The 19,616-nt window shown below is 42.9% G+C and overlaps 1 protein-coding gene across 1 annotated transcript; it reads right to left on the bottom strand.

Moving 5' to 3' along the window:
- Positions 1-6,670: 6,670 nt before the first annotated feature.
- On the bottom strand, positions 6,671-19,293 carry NQO2 (N-ribosyldihydronicotinamide:quinone dehydrogenase 2). The gene is made up of 7 exons (XM_020789791.3): positions 19,198-19,293; positions 15,752-15,826; positions 14,018-14,182; positions 12,192-12,322; positions 11,122-11,235; positions 10,869-10,970; positions 6,671-6,995 (listed from the first exon to the last, which is right to left on the bottom strand). The coding sequence occupies exons 2-7, from the start codon at positions 15,756-15,758 to the stop codon at positions 6,822-6,824; spliced, it is 693 nt and encodes a 230-aa protein (XP_020645450.3). The 5' UTR covers positions 15,759-15,826; positions 19,198-19,293; the 3' UTR covers positions 6,671-6,821.
- Between the last annotated feature and the right edge of the window lie 323 nt (positions 19,294-19,616).

Genomic DNA, 19,616 nt, shown 5'->3' with positions numbered 1-19,616 from the left:
GGACCATGCATCAGAAAGACAAAACTCAAAGAGTTTTTGCAGGGGGCCGGGGCAGAAATATCTTTTGTGTATTGCAACTTAAAGTGTGACTAGACTTAGCTGCAATTTGATTCACAGCCTCTATTACATTTGAAATCGCAATCAGTGTTCACGCAGGGGCTACAGGTTGCTTCGGGAGTTCACTTTTCATACTATGCAAGCCACATTTTAGCACACAGCCCCTCTTTTTTCTTTCCTTCTTCTGGTCCCGCCTCTGCTGGTCTTTTTATAGTTCACTGTGAAGCTACTTAATTATTTAAAGCTTCACACTATGTACTACATTTCTCAAAAAAATATCTATACAAAAACAACATGGAAAGGTACTGTAAAGTTTAGAGCAGCGGTCCCCGACCTTTTTGGGGCTGCGGACTGGCTTGGCCAGTCCATCACCTTTACCCTCAGCTTCTTTGGCAAGGCAGTGGTCATTTTGGAGGTGTGTTTGGTGTCATGTTGGAATACTGCCCTGCAGCCCAAGTCTCTGAAGGGAGGGGATCAAGCTCTGCTTCAGTACATCACAGTACATGTTGGCATTAATGGTTCCCTCAATGATCTGTAGCTCCCCAGTGCCAGCACCACTCTTGCAGCCCCAGACCATGACACTCCCACCACCATGCTTGACTGTAGGCACGACACACTTGTCTTTGTACTCCTCACCTGGTTGCCGCCACACACACTTCGCACCATCTGAATCAAATAAGTTTATCTTGGTTTCACCGGACAACAGGACATGGTTCCAGAAATCCATGTCCTTTGTCTGCTTGTCTGCAGCAAACCGTATGTGGGTTTTCTTGTGCGTCATCTTTAGAAGAGGATACATGAGGCTTGTGACACCTTCTGGGATGACAGCCCTGGAGACCAATTTGATGCAGTGTGCAGCATATGGTCTGAGCATTGACAGGCTGACCTACCCCTTCAACCTCTGCAGCAATGCTGGTAGTACTCATATGTCTGTTTCCCAAAGCCAACCTCTGGATATGACGCTGAGCACGGGCACTCAGCTTCTTGGGTCAACCATGGCAAGGCCTGTTCTGAGTGGAACCTGTCCTGTTAAACCACTGTATGGACTTGGCCACCGTGCTGCGGCTCAGTTTCAGGGTTTGGGCAATCTTCTTATAGCTTAGGCCATCTTTATGTAGAGAAACATTTCATTTTTTCAGATCCTCAGATAGTTCATTACCATGAGGTGTCATGTGGAACTTCTAATGACCAGTCTGAGAGAGTGAGAGCAATAACGCCTGCTCCCCTTTCACACTTGAGATTTGTGCCACTGACGTGTATCATGACACCAGGGAGGGAAAATGGCTACTTGGGCCCAATTTGGACATTGTCACTTAGGGGTGTACTCACTTTTGTTGCCAGGGGGAAATGGAGAGGGGGGGGAATGCTGTACTGTACTGCAGTGGTGCATATTATCTCCCAAATTATTTAAATTAAGGTCCCCTCCTCAGAAAAATTCCTGCAGACATTCCTGATTGCAAAGACAGTAAAGCACGCTGGTCTCCCCCTTTGTCTCCTGTGATGTCCATCTGGCTGAGAGCCTGGGCTGCTATGTCTCCTCCCATCCCTTTCACAAGAGTGACATCTCGTGGTAAGTCCTAAGATTACGTTGCTTTATCATTGTTTAATTTCCGCGGAGCAGTTTTTGTCACTTCAGTTCTGGCCAGCTTGTTTTGGTAAGAGAGGCAATTGGTTGTGCTGGATGGCCTTGGAAGGCCCTCCTTCCCTCCCCCCCACCCCAGTGCCTCCTAGTAGAGGAAAGTAGCCGTCTTTTCTTGAGGCACATCACAGAAGAAAGGCACAGAAAATACTGTCTTACATTCTTCAAACCTGATCCTTTTTTACTTTCTCTTCTCTTTCAAATGGGGCAATGCCTGGACAGGCTTTGGGAAGCGCTGGGACCATCCTGGTTGACGCTTCCATGCCTGGACAGGTCAGGTCAGGTCGGGTTGGGGTGCTACTAATATAATGGTGGTTAATCCACGAGGCTGCTGGGCTTCTCTAGTGGAAGATCAAATCCATGCAACAGGGTGAGCAGAACTCCCATAGTTTGTTCCAGGTTCTGCCTACCTGAGGTAGTAGGAAACTGGAATGAAGCCCAAGTGGACTTTGGAGCACTAATGCAGCCCAGGCAGACAGGAAATCCCTCCCCAAATTCCCAGTAAAGCTGATGATGAATCATGATGAAAAAGAAAAATATAAGTCTTTGCTTTGCTGCTGCAAAAGCAAAACCGCAAGAGCACCAGCAAACCAGCGAGCAGCAACTGTTCTCCCTCCAGAGAGCATGAACAGAAATGCGGAATGGCCAGACAGGAAAAGCTTATATGAAGCGTCTGTAAAAGTAGATACACCTTTCAGCAGCGCGATTGGCTGCTGGACATGCCAATCCAGGATTTCTGTCCTGATTGGCCAGAACTTCGAATTGGCACCAGCAAGCTCAGAGAGGCCCCCAAAAGGGGTAATAAATATAGGCGAATATGAACAGATTGACGAATAAAGCCGAGGAAAAATTCGTCAAGCTATATTCGTCCTGATTTAAAATTTTATAAATACAGATTGATGAATATATGATATATCGGCTATATCCGTCAGAAAAACTGATCCGTTTTTATATTCATTCCCATCTCTAATGCAAAGCCACCCTTAATGCATCTGAGGAAGAGTTTCAGGTGCCCAGTAAAGTTCATGCTATTAAAAAAAAATATTAGTATTAGAAGTGTTATACAATTTATTGATATTTTTGTGCAGCTTACTCCAGAGACTGAGAAAAGTAGGTTTGGCTTGTTGGCTAGGAGGTTCTCAGTGGTTGGCCCTCCAGACATTTTGGACTTCAACTCCCAGAATGCCTAAACATTGTCTGTCCTCACTGGGATTCTGGAAACTGAAGTTCAAATTACTTGGGAGGACAAAAGGGGGCAGATCTTCTCTTTAAAAAGCAATAACATGCTGGGATATGTGTGCTAGAACATAGAAGTCATGGAGTGAATTATATAAAGCAGGGAGGGGACCCTTAAAAACATAACCACAAATCAAACAAGAGAAAATAAGGATCTCACATGTTTCAGCTCTTTTATATCTGCATACAATGCATGGCCTGCATAGCATGTTTACAATTCCAGCTAAAGCTGGAACCTAGAATAAAAACCTGCCTTATACTGATAAATAACAAAAATGGCAAGTGGCAGAAAGAACTCACTTCCATGCAAAGACTGGAGAAACGCCCATTCAGTTTGCTGAAAGCACAAAGTTAGGTTGCAATAAATGATCTCAGTTATGGTTGTTGTGGGTTTTTCGGGCTTCTTGGCCGTGTTCTGAAAGTGGTTCTTCCTAACGTTTCGCCAGTCTCTTTGGCCGGCATGTTCAGAGGACAGCAAACTGTGCTCTCAGTTATGGCTGAGATCTTATGAGCAAATATGTTATGTGTCTTTGGGGAGAAATGCATCGTTCTTGTAATCAATGGGCAGAATCCTGTTCGGTCACTGCACACGCAGAATGATAATTTAGCCTCAGTACTGCCTTATGCAAGCAGAAACCTTGTTGACATGGGGTCTGCAATCTCTATCTGAACAGCTGCTGCCAATGGCCAACAAGATGCTGCCCGATAAGACTAAGCCATGCCCTTCCCCTTTGGTAGTCTGGATTTCTGCCAGTGCAGTGTCTATTTTGCACAGATGCACTATAAATCAATGGACAGTAGTACTGACACCTCTTCTTCCAATTAATAAACACATAATACAGAAGGTCCTCATTTACAGCAGAGCTGCCACTCTTCCTGCCCACACCCACAGCTCCTTAGAACAGTTAAGTTCAGGCACTGTGGTTCCAATGGATGGGGAACAACAGTACTGTAGTTTGTCAACAGAGGTTGTGTTTGATATGCAGATGATCCCAGATTCATCCATGGAGGGCTGGAAAACACCCCTACCTGAAAAAAAGATCAACACTGAGGATACCTTGGTGCTGATTTTCATAGCCCTACACTGGGAAAGCTACCAACATGAATTTGACCAAACTCCGGGAGGCAGTGGAAGACAGGAGGGCCTGGCATGCTCTGGTCCATGGGGTCATGAAGAGTCGGACATGACTTAACTAAACAACACTGGGAAATCTCTGCTTGAAGGAAATCAGCCTTATCAGCTGCTGGCAATGGAATATGGTCAGCTGATTCCAATACATGAGTTGCCAGCTCTGTATTTTCTTAATAAATTGCATGGAAATATTTTATTTATTTTATTTTATTGGACTTCTACCCCGCCCATTTTGTTTGTTTGGAAGCACTCTCAATATCCAGGCACCAATCTGCTTTGCTTTGGAAAGGCTGCAGTGTCATCTGCCTCCAGACCATGTCCTGGCACCCTTAATATAGAATGCACATGATGGCGTAGAATATGCTAATAAGCGTGTCAGGTTGCAGGTTCTGCTATGGCCCTTAAAGCAAGAAATATATTAATTTGGAATGTGCCAAAAAAGATAACAATCTGTTCCATTTTATTACCAGCCGCAAGATGTTATACAGCTTGCAATTTCAAGTACTGAAATGAAAAAAGGAAAAAGAAAACCAGACTATTTGTATTTGCCATTTCTGAAGCAGGCATTTGCCTTTAACTAACGGCTTCTCATTATTCTCAAGGAGAGTGATAAGTAGGGTGCCACAGGATTCTCTCCGAGTCCCAGTGTTGTTCATTATTTTTATGAATGGCACGGATGAGTTTAGAGTGGAGGCTCATTCAATTTGCAAATGACACCAAACTTGGAGGGATAGCTCATCCATCAGGAGACACAGTTTTCAAAGCAACCTTAATGGATTAGGGAGAACTTGGCCAGTACAAACAAAATGAGTTTCAACGGGCAAAAATATAAAGCAGTGCACTTGGGCAGGAGAATCAGATGCATAAATATAAGTTGGTTGGAAGCTGGCTTAGAAATGGTACATGTGGAAAGGATTTAGGAGTCTTAGTAGATCACAAGCTGAACATAATCCAACAGCAGCCAAAAAAGTGTATCGACATAAGTGTTATGTCCAGATCAAGGGAAGCAATAGTACCACTCTATTCTGCTTTGGTCAGACCTCACCTAGAGTGTTGTGTCCAGTTCTGGGGACCACAGTTTAAGGAGGATATTGGGAAGCTGGGACATGTCCACAGAAGGGCAACCAGAATGATATAAGATTTGAAAAGCAAGCCCTATGAGGAAAGGTTGAGGGAACTTGGTATGTTTAGCCTGAGAGACAACATGATAGCTATCTTAAAATATTTGAAGGGCTGTACTATGGAAGATGGAGCAGGCTTGTTTCTTACAACTCAAGGAGATAGGGCCAAAAGTGGGAGATTCAACTTATAGAAAAGGAGATTTTGGCAAAACATTATGAAGAAATCCTTACAGTGAGATCCATTTAGCAACGGAATTGACTGCCCCAGATTCCTTGACTGGAGATTTTTAAGCAGAGGTTAGATGGTCACTTATCAGGGATGCTTTAGCTCTGGATTTTCTACATTGGCAACCAAGTTTAATATTGGAACTTAGGAAGCACTGTATAGGTCACTGAAGGGGGAAAAAAACTATGTGCAGTAGGGCCTCCTTATCCACAGGATCAACCTGCACTGATTCACTTATTCATGGTCTGAAAATACAGTGGTGCCTCGCTTTACGATTGCCCTGCATTACGACAAAACTGCATTACGATGATCTTTTTGTGATCGCAATTGCGATCGCAAAACGATGGTCTGAATGGGTTTTTTTCGCTTTGCGATGATCAGTTCCCCGCTTCGGGAACCGATTCTTCGCAAAACGACTTTTTCCAATAGCTGATTGGCGGTTTCAAAATGACCGCTGGGTAAATAAAATGGCTCCCCGCTGTTTTCTGGGACGGATTCCTCTCAAGACAGCCACCGAAAATGGCCGCCGTATGGAGGATCTTTGCTTGACGGTGAGTTTCCAGCCCATTGGAATGCATTGAAGGGGTTTCAATGCATTTCAATGGGGTTTTTATTTTCGCATAACGATGTTTACGTTCTACAGCTATTTCATTGGAATGAATTAATGTCGTAATGTGAGGCACCACTATAGTAAAAGAAAAACAGTCTAGAAAAAAAATTCACATGCATTACCAGAACCAGCCACTAGACAGTGCTATAAATACTAGTTAGTGACTAATATATGGCATGGTCCCTGGCACCCACTTTTCCAAAGTGTCTTGATACAGAAGATCAGGGTGATCTATTTTCTGTCATGGCACCACAGTATACCCACAGCACACAAAGTATTTATGCAGTGTAGTAACATAAGTTGAGCTGAACTATAATCAGTTACGAGGAATTAGGAAAACTAGCAGTTCTGGCTTCTACAACACAACAGGCGTGGCCTCTGTTTCTGTGCCAGTAACTCACAGGGAACCATGAAGCCCAAAAGTGGAGGCAAAATAAGGACATAGCGACTAAAATGTCTTCTGGTCCCTGAGCTGGCACCTTAGCTGCCGATTTGGACAACGACACCGAGGCACCATGCCGTCCTGTGTGCTGCAAAACCAAGACTGTATTTTTCTCCAGTATTGCCAAGTAATCAATTTTCTGCTGCCTGATTAGCCTTGAAGTGAGGGAAATGGGTTTGCAACAGGCACTTAGACAGAGAAGGCATCTGATTCCACACCCTTTTACTCATTATCTCCACATAGCAAAGGGAAAGTGTTTAGTGATGAGGGAAAGAGAAATAATGGCAGTGAACAAAAGGCCTCCCACCAAAGGAGGAGAGGAAGGGGAATCTGAATCTCTGACATTTCTTCTTGCCCATCACTTATAGTACCACTCGGGGGTGCAGTTGATGGGTTCCTCTTCCCAGATTGTCTTCAGCCTCTGCTGCCAGGAAGTCAACATCTGTCTTCTTTCCTCTTGCGCTGCATACTCTGGTGCAAAGCAGATCTGAGGGGCGAGGATGCTGAAGCCACAGAAGTGTAGCATTCCATGCTGGACTCAAAAGAAAAACAGAGAGAGAGGGAGGGAGGGAGAGAAATAGTTGACTAATAGATCACTGTTGGTATTAAAAACCAGCATAAAGATGAAGCAAGTTGTGGCAAGCTTTTTGTAGGACCAATGACATGTCCTGTTTTCTCATAAATGCATATAGTTATGCACATGATAAGTCTTAGGCATGAAAGTTACAACTTCCAATCCATGAAGGATTACAGTGGGGTCTTGACTTGAGAACTTCATCCGTATTGGAAGGCGGTTCTCAGGTCAAAAAGTCTGTAAGTCAAGTCTCCATTGACCTACAGTGCATTGAAAACCGATTAATCCCGTAACAGGCCGTTTTTGTTCCATTTTGGTTTTTTTCTGGTCTGTAAGTCAAATCTCAGTCTGCAAGTCAAACCTAAATTTTGCGGCCAGAGAAGTCTGTAATTCAAAAAGTCTGTAAGCCAAGCCGTCTGTAAGTCAAGGGTCCACTGTATGTTGTCATACTCTTCAGGAATACTTTCTCTGTGTGTAATTATACTTTGCTTTTAGGGCTAATAATGATCTCTTTGTGCAGCTCCCGTAAACACAGGATGAAAAATCTAATGAAAACGAAGCCAGCAAACATATTTTGCAAGCAGAGCACAGAAAAAGAACAATCCCATACAACCCAGGCAGCCAGCTTGGGGTTGTAGAATGGTGTAGGAATAGCTCCTCAACCAATGGAAGGAGAAAGAAATCTCCATTTCTAGAAATTTATCCAGTGGGGCAGGGGAAAGCAGCAGAGGCTAAAATAGGGAATGTCAGGAGTACCCCGGGGATGTGTTAGGGAAGGCTTCAGAAATGCAGAATCTTAATCCAACACTTTCCCCTTCCACATCTATGAACTATGCCACTCTTTGAACAAACAGAGCTTTGGATGAAGTGGTGGGTTCCAAGGCCATTCTTCCTGATGTGATGACTGCAATCACATTCATTCCTGCTTAGAAAAAGCATCCACTGAGTTCAGGGGAACATACATCCTAGATAGGTTCTGCTCCACGATAAGAGATGCAGCCTAAAATCCCATCAGTCAATGGGAAGAGAAAAGAATCTTAACCAAAGAGAAGGTTGGACAACCCAGAAATCTTCAGAGTTTGGCAGGAGCTCAGGGAGGTGGACAAACTGAGCACAGTCTAGGTGCCGTAACTGAGAAGAATGTTTCCACATCCCAAATAACTGCATTTTAGAATGTGACAAGACCAAGAGCAGAGCCTCCATATATAAATGCAACAAGTGAGGGATTCTTTGTTTATCTTGTCAAAACCATATACAAAAGTTCTAACCAGCACTTTGAATTGCACCCTAGAAACAAACTGGAAGCCAGAACTGATGACACATTAACAATAAGGTCTGAAGTCACATGCTCCAAAACCCTTACCCAGAGTGGCTACTCCCAGGAAATTATTATGCAACTGTTCCTGACATGATAAGGGGGGGGGGGGGATGGCCTACTTTGCATATGAATCCCAACCATGTGATCTGCTTGAGCCCCATGAACAGCAGTTATATATGTTGTTGAGACTGGCGTGGGGGGACCACAAACCAGTGGTATCTCTGCTACTGTAGGGAGGGTATAAATGTTGTCGCAAACCCCGTGTCCCTTGTTTATTCCCTCACAAAGGCCCACAGGTGCATTCCTGTGTTTTTAAGAGCCATTTAAAAACTTGGCTCTTTAGGCAGGCCTTCCCGCCTGTCAACTCTTGAATTCTGTCTTTCTGTTCTTCATTTCCCATCTTGATCATACTATATTATTGTTTAAATGCTTTATGATTCTGAGTGTGTTTTTATTATGATTATGATGTTTTTATTGTTATTTAATGTTATTTTATGATTTTGTAAGCCGCCCCGAGTAGACACTGTCTAGGGGGGCGGAGTATAAATCGAATGAATAAATAATTAAATTTCCTTTTTGCTGCCACCAGTGGATTATCTGAATCCACAATGCCATTAACATATGATTGGACACTTGTCTTGTGAACAACCAAAGCATATTTATTGAAGTGAAACAGTACTGTATTTCAAACAATATTAGAAATCTTTCAGGTAATCAAAGTTCATTGATCTTAGCTTATCAGTTCCCTCATTACTTTGTTGCTCTTTGTTTACAGCTTCATAAACACACCACCAACCTATCTCTTTCTAGCCAGTTCTTTTTATCTCCCCTAACCAGTTCCTAACTCATCCCTATCTCACTGCTATTACTCCTATCTGATTCGTCTCTGATCCCTATCTGTCTGCTTCTCCTTCAGCCAAGCCTCATACATCCATCAGCTCCGGCTCTCCAGCTCTCTCATAGGCTCATGCAAATAAGCTCTTGAGTGTGAGTGGCAGGAGTGACAGGGCCAATTGCCACAAATGCATTCTCAGATTTTTCCAACCAGAACAGGCAAGCTATTTCCTCTGCCACATAATGGCCATCCACATTCTTCTTCATGGACAACTACCCCAGCTGGCAGGTGTTGGGGGTCAGCAATGACAGTGTCCTGCTTGATTCTGCACAACCTGCTGGCTTATCCCTTCTCTTAAAGGACAAATAAATACATACATATGAATGAATTTATGTCATTGTACTTCCGTACAATGAAATTAAATGCCATCTCCAGTACACATGATAAAACACACAAGAACATAGCATCCATAACATAAGAAACAGCACATTACACATAAAACACATCCCTCTCATTCACGTCCTTCACATTCAATTCCCTATCGCACAACACATTAATATTGCACTATACAGGAGAATTCAATATAGCTGCTGCACATATGTTTAGACACAACTTTTCAGGCTGTATCTTCTAAACAAACCTGCTGCCTTCACGTGTGGTGAACTTTATCTTGTTGCTAGTAAGGTTCAGCTGCCAGTCCACTCACCTTCAGCATGTGGAACAGACAGAACAAAATCTAGTCTTTTGACTTGGGTGACAAAATGCTTTGGGAGAGCACTAATCCACGATTAGCAACCAACTGCGCTGGCAGAAGCCCCTCCCTGACTCATCTAATGGTGGAAGAGAAGCCTCATTTGCCCCCCCACCTCTTCAGTGCCATGATATCACATTCACACCACCAACATCGACAAAAACAAGGGGCGGATGGCATTGGTGACCTTTTCTCTCAGCCATTCCTCCCTAGCATGCCTCCTGCTCCACTGACTACATGCATAAAGCTCTGGCTTCTTGGGATCAAGGCATTATGGAGAGAAGTTGCCAAAAAAAAGTTGTCTGTCACAAGCCACTCCTCCCCATAAACTTTTGGCCTTGCCTTATACATGTAGATAGGGACGTGGTGGCGCTGTGGGCTAAACTGCAGAAGCCTCTGTTGCAGGGTCAGAAGACCAGCAGTTGTAAGATCAAATCCACGCAACGGAGTGAGCTCCCATCGCTTTGTCCCAGCTCCTCACCAACCTAGCAGTTCGAAAGCATGTAAATGCCAGTAGATAAATAGGTACTATCACGGTGGGAAGGTAAAACGGCGTTCCCTAGTCACCCTGGCCACGTGACGATGGAAACTTGTCTTCGGACAAGCGCTGGCTCTATGGCTTCAAAAACGGGATGAGCACTGCCCCCTAGGGTCAGACATGACTGGACTAAAAATGTCAAGGGGAACCTTTACCTTTACCTATACACGTAGATGACTGAGAAATGGGTGTGGCAACAGAGGTTGGAGAAAGAGGCCAACAGGGCCAGAAGGCGGAGGCAGGAGGAAGTTAATGGCAGGACTACCAGTGCTCCCTGGCCTGAGGCCTGGTGATCAAACTCTCACCCTGGTGACCAAGTGCCCAAGCCCTCAGCTTTAAGCCAAGAGGATCTCCTGTGACAGGTATGGTGCACAGATACTCAGGTTTACCTGCATGGGCCACAAGAGATAACGGATATCACCACTAACTCCTCCATCTGAATACATTCCTTTATCTCCTCCAGTAGTAAATGAAAGCAAGGCTAGTTTGTTCTGGAATAAAGCAAAGAAGAAAAAAACATCATTTTATAATCCTAGTTCAAACAAAACCTTGATTTTGATACAGCAATCTAAGATTATTCACAGGCTAGCAAGAGTATTCTTATAATTAATTATACATAACAAGATTTTACTGTCCACATACCTTGAGCAAACCAGAATCATAACATTTTGGGAAATCGTGAGCAAATCCTTGGACAAAAACTCTGTCCATCCAGCCTTTCATGATTGCTGGCATGCTGAACCAGTATAAAGGAAACTAAAGAAAAAGAAAAGGAAGAAGCCTGTTGGTTTTAAGGAATTAAGAGCGATTCCGTACCATTAAGAGCTGGACCTACCTTTGCAGGGTTTGCCTCAGGAACCATTGTACCTTCTTGCTAATCTGCTTTCAGGAGTAGTACAGAGATTGGCCCAGGATTTGTCTACATACCCATTTTGAGACAGGATTGAGTGGGCTAAACAGGGTCGTCAGGAGGTCCAGCATGCCATTTGGTGCAATCTTCACACTCAAATGGCGTATGGAGCTGAAGTGACCCTGTTTGGTCCCTACCAGCCAGCCCACTGTCAAAGAGGAGGAGACTGGAGGGGGCAACAAGGGGGATTTTTGTTTGCTTTTCTCCTGTCGAAAAAAGCAAGGTAAAATGCCCCTCCTGTGTCCTCCTGCTGCTGCTCCACTTGCCCTTTATAAAATATCCTAGACTGAGGTCAACAACGGTTATAGCTACAATTTTTTGAATAGAATTCTCGTCTAAAGCTGTTGGAGGTGGTGCTTGGACAGCGTTAGATGTTTATAAGTACCTTGTGAAACAGTCAAGCCCTTTTATCTGTATATTCTCAGGTTCATTTTTCTCAGCTCTATTCCCATCTTACAGAAACATACTTCTTTTGTCAAACTCATACAGCCCAATCTGACCAACCATTTTTTGCCTCAGGAAAGGCGTCCCAGTGCTGGCTGAGGGCAACTTCCATTGTGCAGGTAGGATGGAAAGTTCCTTGCTAGATTGTCCCATCAAATGATGGCACAGACTCAAGTACAGCCCTCCAAATGTTGCGTCAGGCTCCCACTTCCTCTCAACTTCAATGGGCATAGGGAATGGTGAGGAATAATGGGAGTTAGTTGTGGTCTTACAGTATTGAGGGTCACACATTCTCCATCTGTGATCTACAATAAAAGATAAACGCTCTCACAAGAGCCCTTTTGAAAAAAATAATGACCTGGAAAATCAACAAGTCAGCTTCTTTCACTTTCTTCTGCTCCTCAATCAAATCTTCAGATAGATGCCCATTTTTCCAGGCTTCCCACGCCTCAACTCCATAATTGAATTCTTCTGGATTGTATAGATTACCTATGGGAGAAACAAGGTACACAATCTTCCTTTAAGAAGCATTGCAGGGAAACTTGTCAAGTACTTCCAGTTTCTAAACAGAGATCTATATAGGGGTAGCCGTCTTGTCATACCATGTGTTCATTGGCTTGCTCGTGTTCCTGTGATGATACCAGCTGTAGTTGCCCTGGTCCTTTTCCTCCTACAGTCTCTGCTTCCCAGCTCTTTCCACTGTGAGGTGGGGAAACTCAAGGAAGGCACCTATCAAGCCCCCCTGGACCATTTCCCCTCCATTTCCTGGCACTCAACCCTTCCCTGTGGTTGTGCCTTTTGGGAAGCGCTACACATCTGTGCCACATGCACTCATTTCTCACTGCCACAATCACATCTTCTTACTTCAAGCCCCCAATAGCTTTGTAGAGTGGTTCAGACAACAGCTGTAACTACCCAGATTTCCTCTATACACAAGAATCCACCCAAATCCTGGAAAAGATTTTATGTATCTTGTTAAGAAAGAAAAACAATCAGGAAAAAGGTACAATGATTACACAAAATTCAGAAACATAAAATGTTACTCAAAAATGTCTTGATAAAATGGATCAAATCACAACGTGTTACAAAATCAATCCTGGATCTTTTCAAAGAAGGTACACACTTAGAAACATAAGAAAGTCTAGCTAATCTAGCCTGTACTTATTCGTAACTCATGCTGTTAGCTGAATAAGGTCTATTCTTGTATAAACGGACCTGCTACTGGAGAGATTGAGGATGCTGCCTTCTTCCTCTTGTCTTGTATGTCTCAGACTTCTTTATAGAGGACAAAAGCCTGGGGCTTCAGAAGGTGCATCAAGTCCTCACCATCTCCTCTTAAGTGTCTCCCAGCAAACAGATTACCTCTTTAATAGGGCTTAATTCTATAATACCAAACACCATTTGCGTATCCACATGTGTTTTGACTTAGTGATCCATCTTGCTCCTTTTTTTTTTGAGCTGACCCACTCTCTCTTTTTTTGCCATAGCTCTGGGGTTACAGTTTTTCCAGTGCAGATGGAGCCAAATAAAGCTGTGGACAGTGTTATCTCAGCTGACAGCTCTGTGAGATATTTGGCAGGTTGTGTTTCTTTAGATATGCTTCAAAATTTATTACTACTATCTTCAATACCTTTTTTGTTTTTAATTTTTTCTCAACATTATTACTTTTCACAATTTCAATCAATGTGGTACTGGTTTACCTTTTGGTGCTAATCTGGTTTAACAGCCACTCTCCTTAAGTTCTTTAGAGGAAAGAATGGGGCATGAAAGAACTCAGTTTTCAAGACTGTGTTTGGACTAGAAACTACTTCCTTTTTAAGACATTACTAATGGGTTAATGTGTTATAATAATATATGTTCACCTTTAAATTACCATAGCAAAAAAGAAATATATATACTTGTGTATAACGAGTAACACTTTCTAAGCATATTTCTAGTTATCTTTTAATTGAATTTTTGAAAGCATACAGAGTCGAATTTTCAAAGCTTTTTAGGCCACTCTGTTCCCTCTTATCTTTAAAATTAAAAGTATCAAGCCATGCAATGAACAAACAGATGAATTTTAACATTGCAATGAGTAACAAAAAGGAATCACAATTTTACACCATAAAGAGTTACAGAAACAATTTGCTTTTTAAAAGTAACTTTCCATGCTCTGCTCTTAACAACATACTCCATACTTACCAACAATGTCCTTCCTAGTTGTTCTTGGCTCAAACTGCATTTCATATAGATCAGAAACGACAACATTGCAACCCTGTTTACTCAGTTCTTCCACTGCAATGGCTTTTAAAGATCCATTCAGAGACTTAGGCTCTTGGTGTGCATAGACAATTAGCACTTTTTTCCCTGAAATTGAAAAACAAACAAAACATCTTCACAAGGGCCACACCTATACTTTCAGTAAAAACTAGATTGAATCCACGGGGACTTCTATTGTATCACAGAACTGTAGTTTAAAATGGAGCCCAGTCTGTTTGTTTCTGCTCTGGATTATTCAGATACTCCATAGTTTTGGATGGCTGTGGTTCTGGGGAGGGGGCATAAGTTGCCATCGTGTGATGTTACATGCAGCCCCCAACATGCCCACAGCAGCAGTTGCATACACATCCAGCTACAATGGAATGCAACAGAGAAAAAAAAGCATTGCAAATGTGTCATATGTTGCAACTGAACACGCTCCTGTGAATATCTCTCCTCCAGATTATTGCAAACCTGTAGCTTCAGTCAAGAACTCTAAGCTGAGAGACAGCAGCTTTTTAAAGGTCACCCAGTGAGCAGGGATTTGACATTCCCCCCAAGGTCTCCCCAGCTGCAGTGCACTGCTCTAACTAATGTACTGTACAATTTTGGCCCTCTATCAAGAGCAATAAATGTACTCATCTCAGTTCATAAATCGTTTTAGCAAGGCCTGCTAAGACTTTGGACTAACTATCAGCCTGAAGAAAACACAAGTCATGTGCCAGGGCGTGGACTCACCTCCCTCTATTACTATCTCCATGCAAGAATTGGAGGTTGTTCATGAATTTGTGTACCTTGGCTCAACAATCTCTGACACTCTCTCCCTAGATGTCGAGCTGGATAAACGCATTGGGAAAGCAGCTACCATGTTCTCTAGACTCACAAAGAGAGTATGGCTTAATAAGAAGTTGACGGCATATACCAAAATCCAGGTCTATAGAGCCTGTGTCCTGAGCACACTCCTATACTGCAGCGAGTCCTGGACCCTTTGTGCACAGCAGGAGAGGAAGCTGAACACGTTCCATATGCGTTGTCTCCGACAAAATTCCAAACAGAGTAGTCCTAGAACGAGCTGGAATTTTCAGCATGTGTACATTATTGAAACAGCGCCATCTGCGTTGGCTTGGGCACATCATGAGAATGGCTGATGGTCGGATTCCAAAAGATCTCCTGTATGGAGAATTAGTGCAGGGAAGCCGCCCCCGAGGGAGACCACAGCTGCATTACAAGGGCATCTGCAAACAGGATCTGAAGGCCTTAGGAATGGACCTCAACAGATGGGAAACCTTGACGTCTGAGCGTTCAGCCTGGAGGCAGGCGGTGCATCATGGCCTCTCCCAATTTGAAGAGACACTTGTACAGCAGGCCGAGAAAAAGAGGCAGTCCCGAAACAAGCAAAACCAGGGAACTGGACAGGGGACAGATTGTATTTGTCTTCAATGTGGAAGAGATTGTCACTCTCAAATTGGCCTTCTCAGCCACACGAGACACTGTTCCAAGACCTCCATACAGAGCACGATACCATAGTCTCTCGAGACTGAAGGATGCCTACACACAGTGTGCAGCTGGCCATGATCTTATTGGGGGCCTATCTGAACCAGACCCTCAGTGATTAAACCTTGATAACTGAGAAATAATGTTAGTCTTGGCAACAAGGGGAAGAAAAGTACATCTTACCTGCCATTTTCCCAGCTAAGTTCTCAAAGAAACCAAATACAGTAGGCCAACCTCCCTTTAGAAAGGATCTTGTTACTGAGAGAGAAAGAATAAAGAAACAATTCCCATTCATCTTCCATATTTTTCAAGTAATTTTTAAAATCTGAAACAGGACACATTAAAAGTAATAAAAAATGGAAAAACAACCTATAATAGGGAGCACATAAAGTGGTAAATTTACAAAGGTAAAACGCTCCATATTGTGATCTGAAAATCTTATCCACCTTTTCCCTTGCTCTGCCAGTGTCAAAGAGAAATCCTTTTCTCAGCAATGGAGAATCTTCAGGCCTCCAGGGACTCTGGAGCAGCTCCCGGAATCACTACCAGTCATGAAGCCTGGGGTTTCTGGAAGCTGAAATGCTACATCCCTTGCCCCTGTTCTGTTGCTCCAGATGCTCCTGATTGCAGCATCAGAATAAAAGGAAATGCCTACTTTAGGATCTCTCAACTGACCTGGCGTACTTAAAACAGAAGCAAAACATTTATTAATGCCTGTATTCAATACATATTTCCTTTGTGTATATCGCCAATGATCCCAAACACCCCATAAAATATTGCACTTGATGAGTTCATGTTTAATATTAAATTATAAATACCACTCTTTTGTTAAAAGGAGATTGAATGATGGTACAGGAGTGCTAGGGAGGCATAAGAGTTTTTTTTTTTAAGTCAGTATTTCTGTGGAATTTCTGTAGGACTCATAGGGGGAGTTAAGCATCCTGTCTGACACTGGGACTATGTAACTTGCACAAGGCTACACAGGCTGGCTGTACTCTCAGGGTGGCACAGTGGGGAATCAAACTCCCAACCTCTGGCTCCACTGCCAGATATCTAAAACACCAAGCTATAGCTGGATGGATAGCTTGGTGTTTTAGATATCTGGCAGTGGAGCCAGAGGTTGGGAGTTTATATGCTGGATGGCTATATATATAAAATCCCATTATTTAGGGAAATAAAAATCTAGATTTTTTTTATTCCTTTGCTCTACAGTGACTGAAATCCTATAGTAAGTCACAACTAGAGCAGGCCCACTGAATCAGAGGGGATTTTTCCCAGTATGTTACATTCTGTAGTCTCCTGTGCTGTCCATTATCATACCATTCTATAGTAGAGATGTAAAATTCCTGAAAAATTCCATTTTCTGCCTGGAAAAAAAAAAGGGAAACATACTTTTTTTCCAGAAAAAAAACTGAAAGTTTGGGAAATTTTACATCTCGAAGAGAACTAAAGTGCATAACATCTCAGAAGTCTTTCATTAAAGTCTTCATGTTATATACTTTAAATGCCATGTCATAGATACAGTATATTATTTATGATTGTAAAAGAACATATTCCATATTTTTATTTTTTTTCCAGAAACCCTCCCCCCCCCAAAAAAAAACTTGTTTTCCCCCAATTTTTCTGTTTTTTTCTTTCCAGGCCTTCGGAGGCATTTTTTAAAAGTTTATCTGTCAAAAAAACCTGTGCACAGGATTGCTACAGGTGATCTTTCTGCTGGCAACCAAGTATTAGGGGCACTTTCAGATTGGGTAGAGGACTATTATGCAATAGTCCTGAGCCCAAAGAGTTTATTTCAAGGATTTCACTCAATAATTGCTTAGAAGCATATAATTCATCATCCCCTAAAATTATATACCAAGCTTCAAATTACATGTTAAAATTATATATGTGCCTTGCAGGAAGTATCACAGTGATCTCCAGTGAACTTGCAGGAGGTAAAATTTTAACCTCTGTTGCCAAACAAGTTAATGATTCATTAATGTAATTCTGAGAAAGTTGCCTTGAAAATGTAATTCTAAAAGTAATTAGTTATAGTTGCCTTTCTACGAGTTAACTGCTGCATTAACTATAATTTATATTTCTCGGCAGTAACTAGTTACTTTTGAAGTTACTAAAATTAACTAAAATTGTTTTAAATATCTCATAAAAATCTGAAGGCACAAACTATTGACCTATGGTACCAAACACTCTCCTCCAGTCTACCTCATCTTTATATCAAGACTCACAAAAGACCTTGACAAATAGCACAAGACAAGCCCTTGAAAAATATGATATTCCTGCTCCATCATTTAGTACTGACATATTCCTGCAACTATCTATAAAGGTAATTACATCACAAAAGGAGTGATGTCATCCCTGGTTAAGCTGCCATTATAACATACTGTCTGTAAAAAAAGTACCAACTTATTTAACTAGTTACTTCCAAATTCTTCCAAGTTCTACTACACATTTGATAGCTCTTCCGAAGCCAACATATGGGAAAATTTCTTTAACCTGCTGTTGGAAGGGAGTGAAATGAGTTGTTTTTTTCCAGGAGAAGATTCAGCTACTAGTACAAGCTCTGTGGACAACCTGATTCAAGCCTATTTATTATCTTATCTTCAGTTATTACAATGCCTTAAGGCAAAACAACCTATTATTGACATGTAGAGCTTTACATTTGCTCAGAACCCACCTAAAACATTTGACATCAGAGGCAAAACAGCAAATGGTACTTCCCCCAAATAAAGGTGCAGGACAGGTAAAGCCAGACCAGTTGTGTTGGTCTAATTTCCAAAAGTCCCCCCACTACCACCAGTAAACAATAACTGAATTGGGCTGCTCTCTCATGATGCAGCCACCCCGATGAGACTGATGACAGGGCCAGCTCAAAACTGCCAAGCAGACAGCAACTTTTCAAAGTTCACAAAGAAGGGGGGCAGACATTTCCCTTCTTTATACCCTGCAGTCTCCAGCCTCCTTTATTTCAGTGACTTCATGGTAGTTCACCAGACTCAGAATTAGCTGTTTTGTGAAGACTGGCCTGCTAACCAGCACAATCCAGTACAGAGGTCTACTCAGAAACAAGCACCACTGAGTTCCCCATTGGGCAGATTACTTTGAGGAAACGTGCATAGGATCGCAGCCACTACAGTAGTTTGCAGTCGCTTACTTACTCAGAAATAAACCCTACTGACACCTACTCCCAGCTGCATCGATTTACAGCACCGTTCCCTTAATAAGCACCACCTACTATCAGTTATTTTTTATTTATTTCTTTTTTTTAAAGCTTAATTATTGCTCATTATTTCTGCTGAAGGCAGAGACGTGGAATTGCTGGATAGCTCATTGGTTCGAGGCATCTGGTTGCAGAGAACGAGACCGTATGTTCGACTCCCCACCGTCCCTCCTTGACAAGGGCTGGGCTCGATGATCCATAGGGTCTCTTCCAGCTCTGCATTTCTAAGATGATGATGACCGCTTCTGAGATAAACGTGCGGATCGGGCCGTGAAACAGGATTGTGCTACCGTATTCCACGGCGCTCTCGCTCTGGTTTTTTTTTTAATGCCTGAAAATCAAGATAATTTGCAAAATCCCAACCATAGCCCCGGTTTTCTCAAGGCGGCGGCGCGAGAGCTTCTGTTACCTTAACGATGGACAAGAGAGACCTCCTGCTGAGGGAGCAGCTGAAGGGACCCGGCGCGGGTGTCGATCTCTGGACAGGGAAAGTTGGGCTTTTTATAACTCCGCCCCCTCGACGGAGCTTCGAGGAAATCGGACCAATAGCAGCGCGAGGGCGGGCCTTCCCCCTTTCCAGCCCTCCCGCGGCCACCCCAGGCACCGGTCATGGATGCAGGCGCTCCAGGTCGCGTCTCGTGGGTTTTCTCTGTAGTCGAGGGGAAATCTGCGAGTGAAAAGGATCTCTTTCCATTAAAATAGACTCTATTTAATAGAGGTACAGTAGAGCAACCAAGGCGAGCTGGTAGCCTCATTTCGACTGTTTCCAAACAGATGTGTTTCTTCTCTTCTCCGGGAAATATGTAGGTGGATCCCTCATTGAAAGTC

The sequence above is a fragment of the Pogona vitticeps genome, chromosome 4 (genome assembly GCF_051106095.1).
Source record: "Pogona vitticeps strain Pit_001003342236 chromosome 4, PviZW2.1, whole genome shotgun sequence".
In the NCBI taxonomy this organism is placed as follows: Eukaryota; Metazoa; Chordata; class Lepidosauria; order Squamata; family Agamidae; genus Pogona; species Pogona vitticeps.
This window is presented reverse-complemented; position numbering and strand designations above follow the sequence as displayed.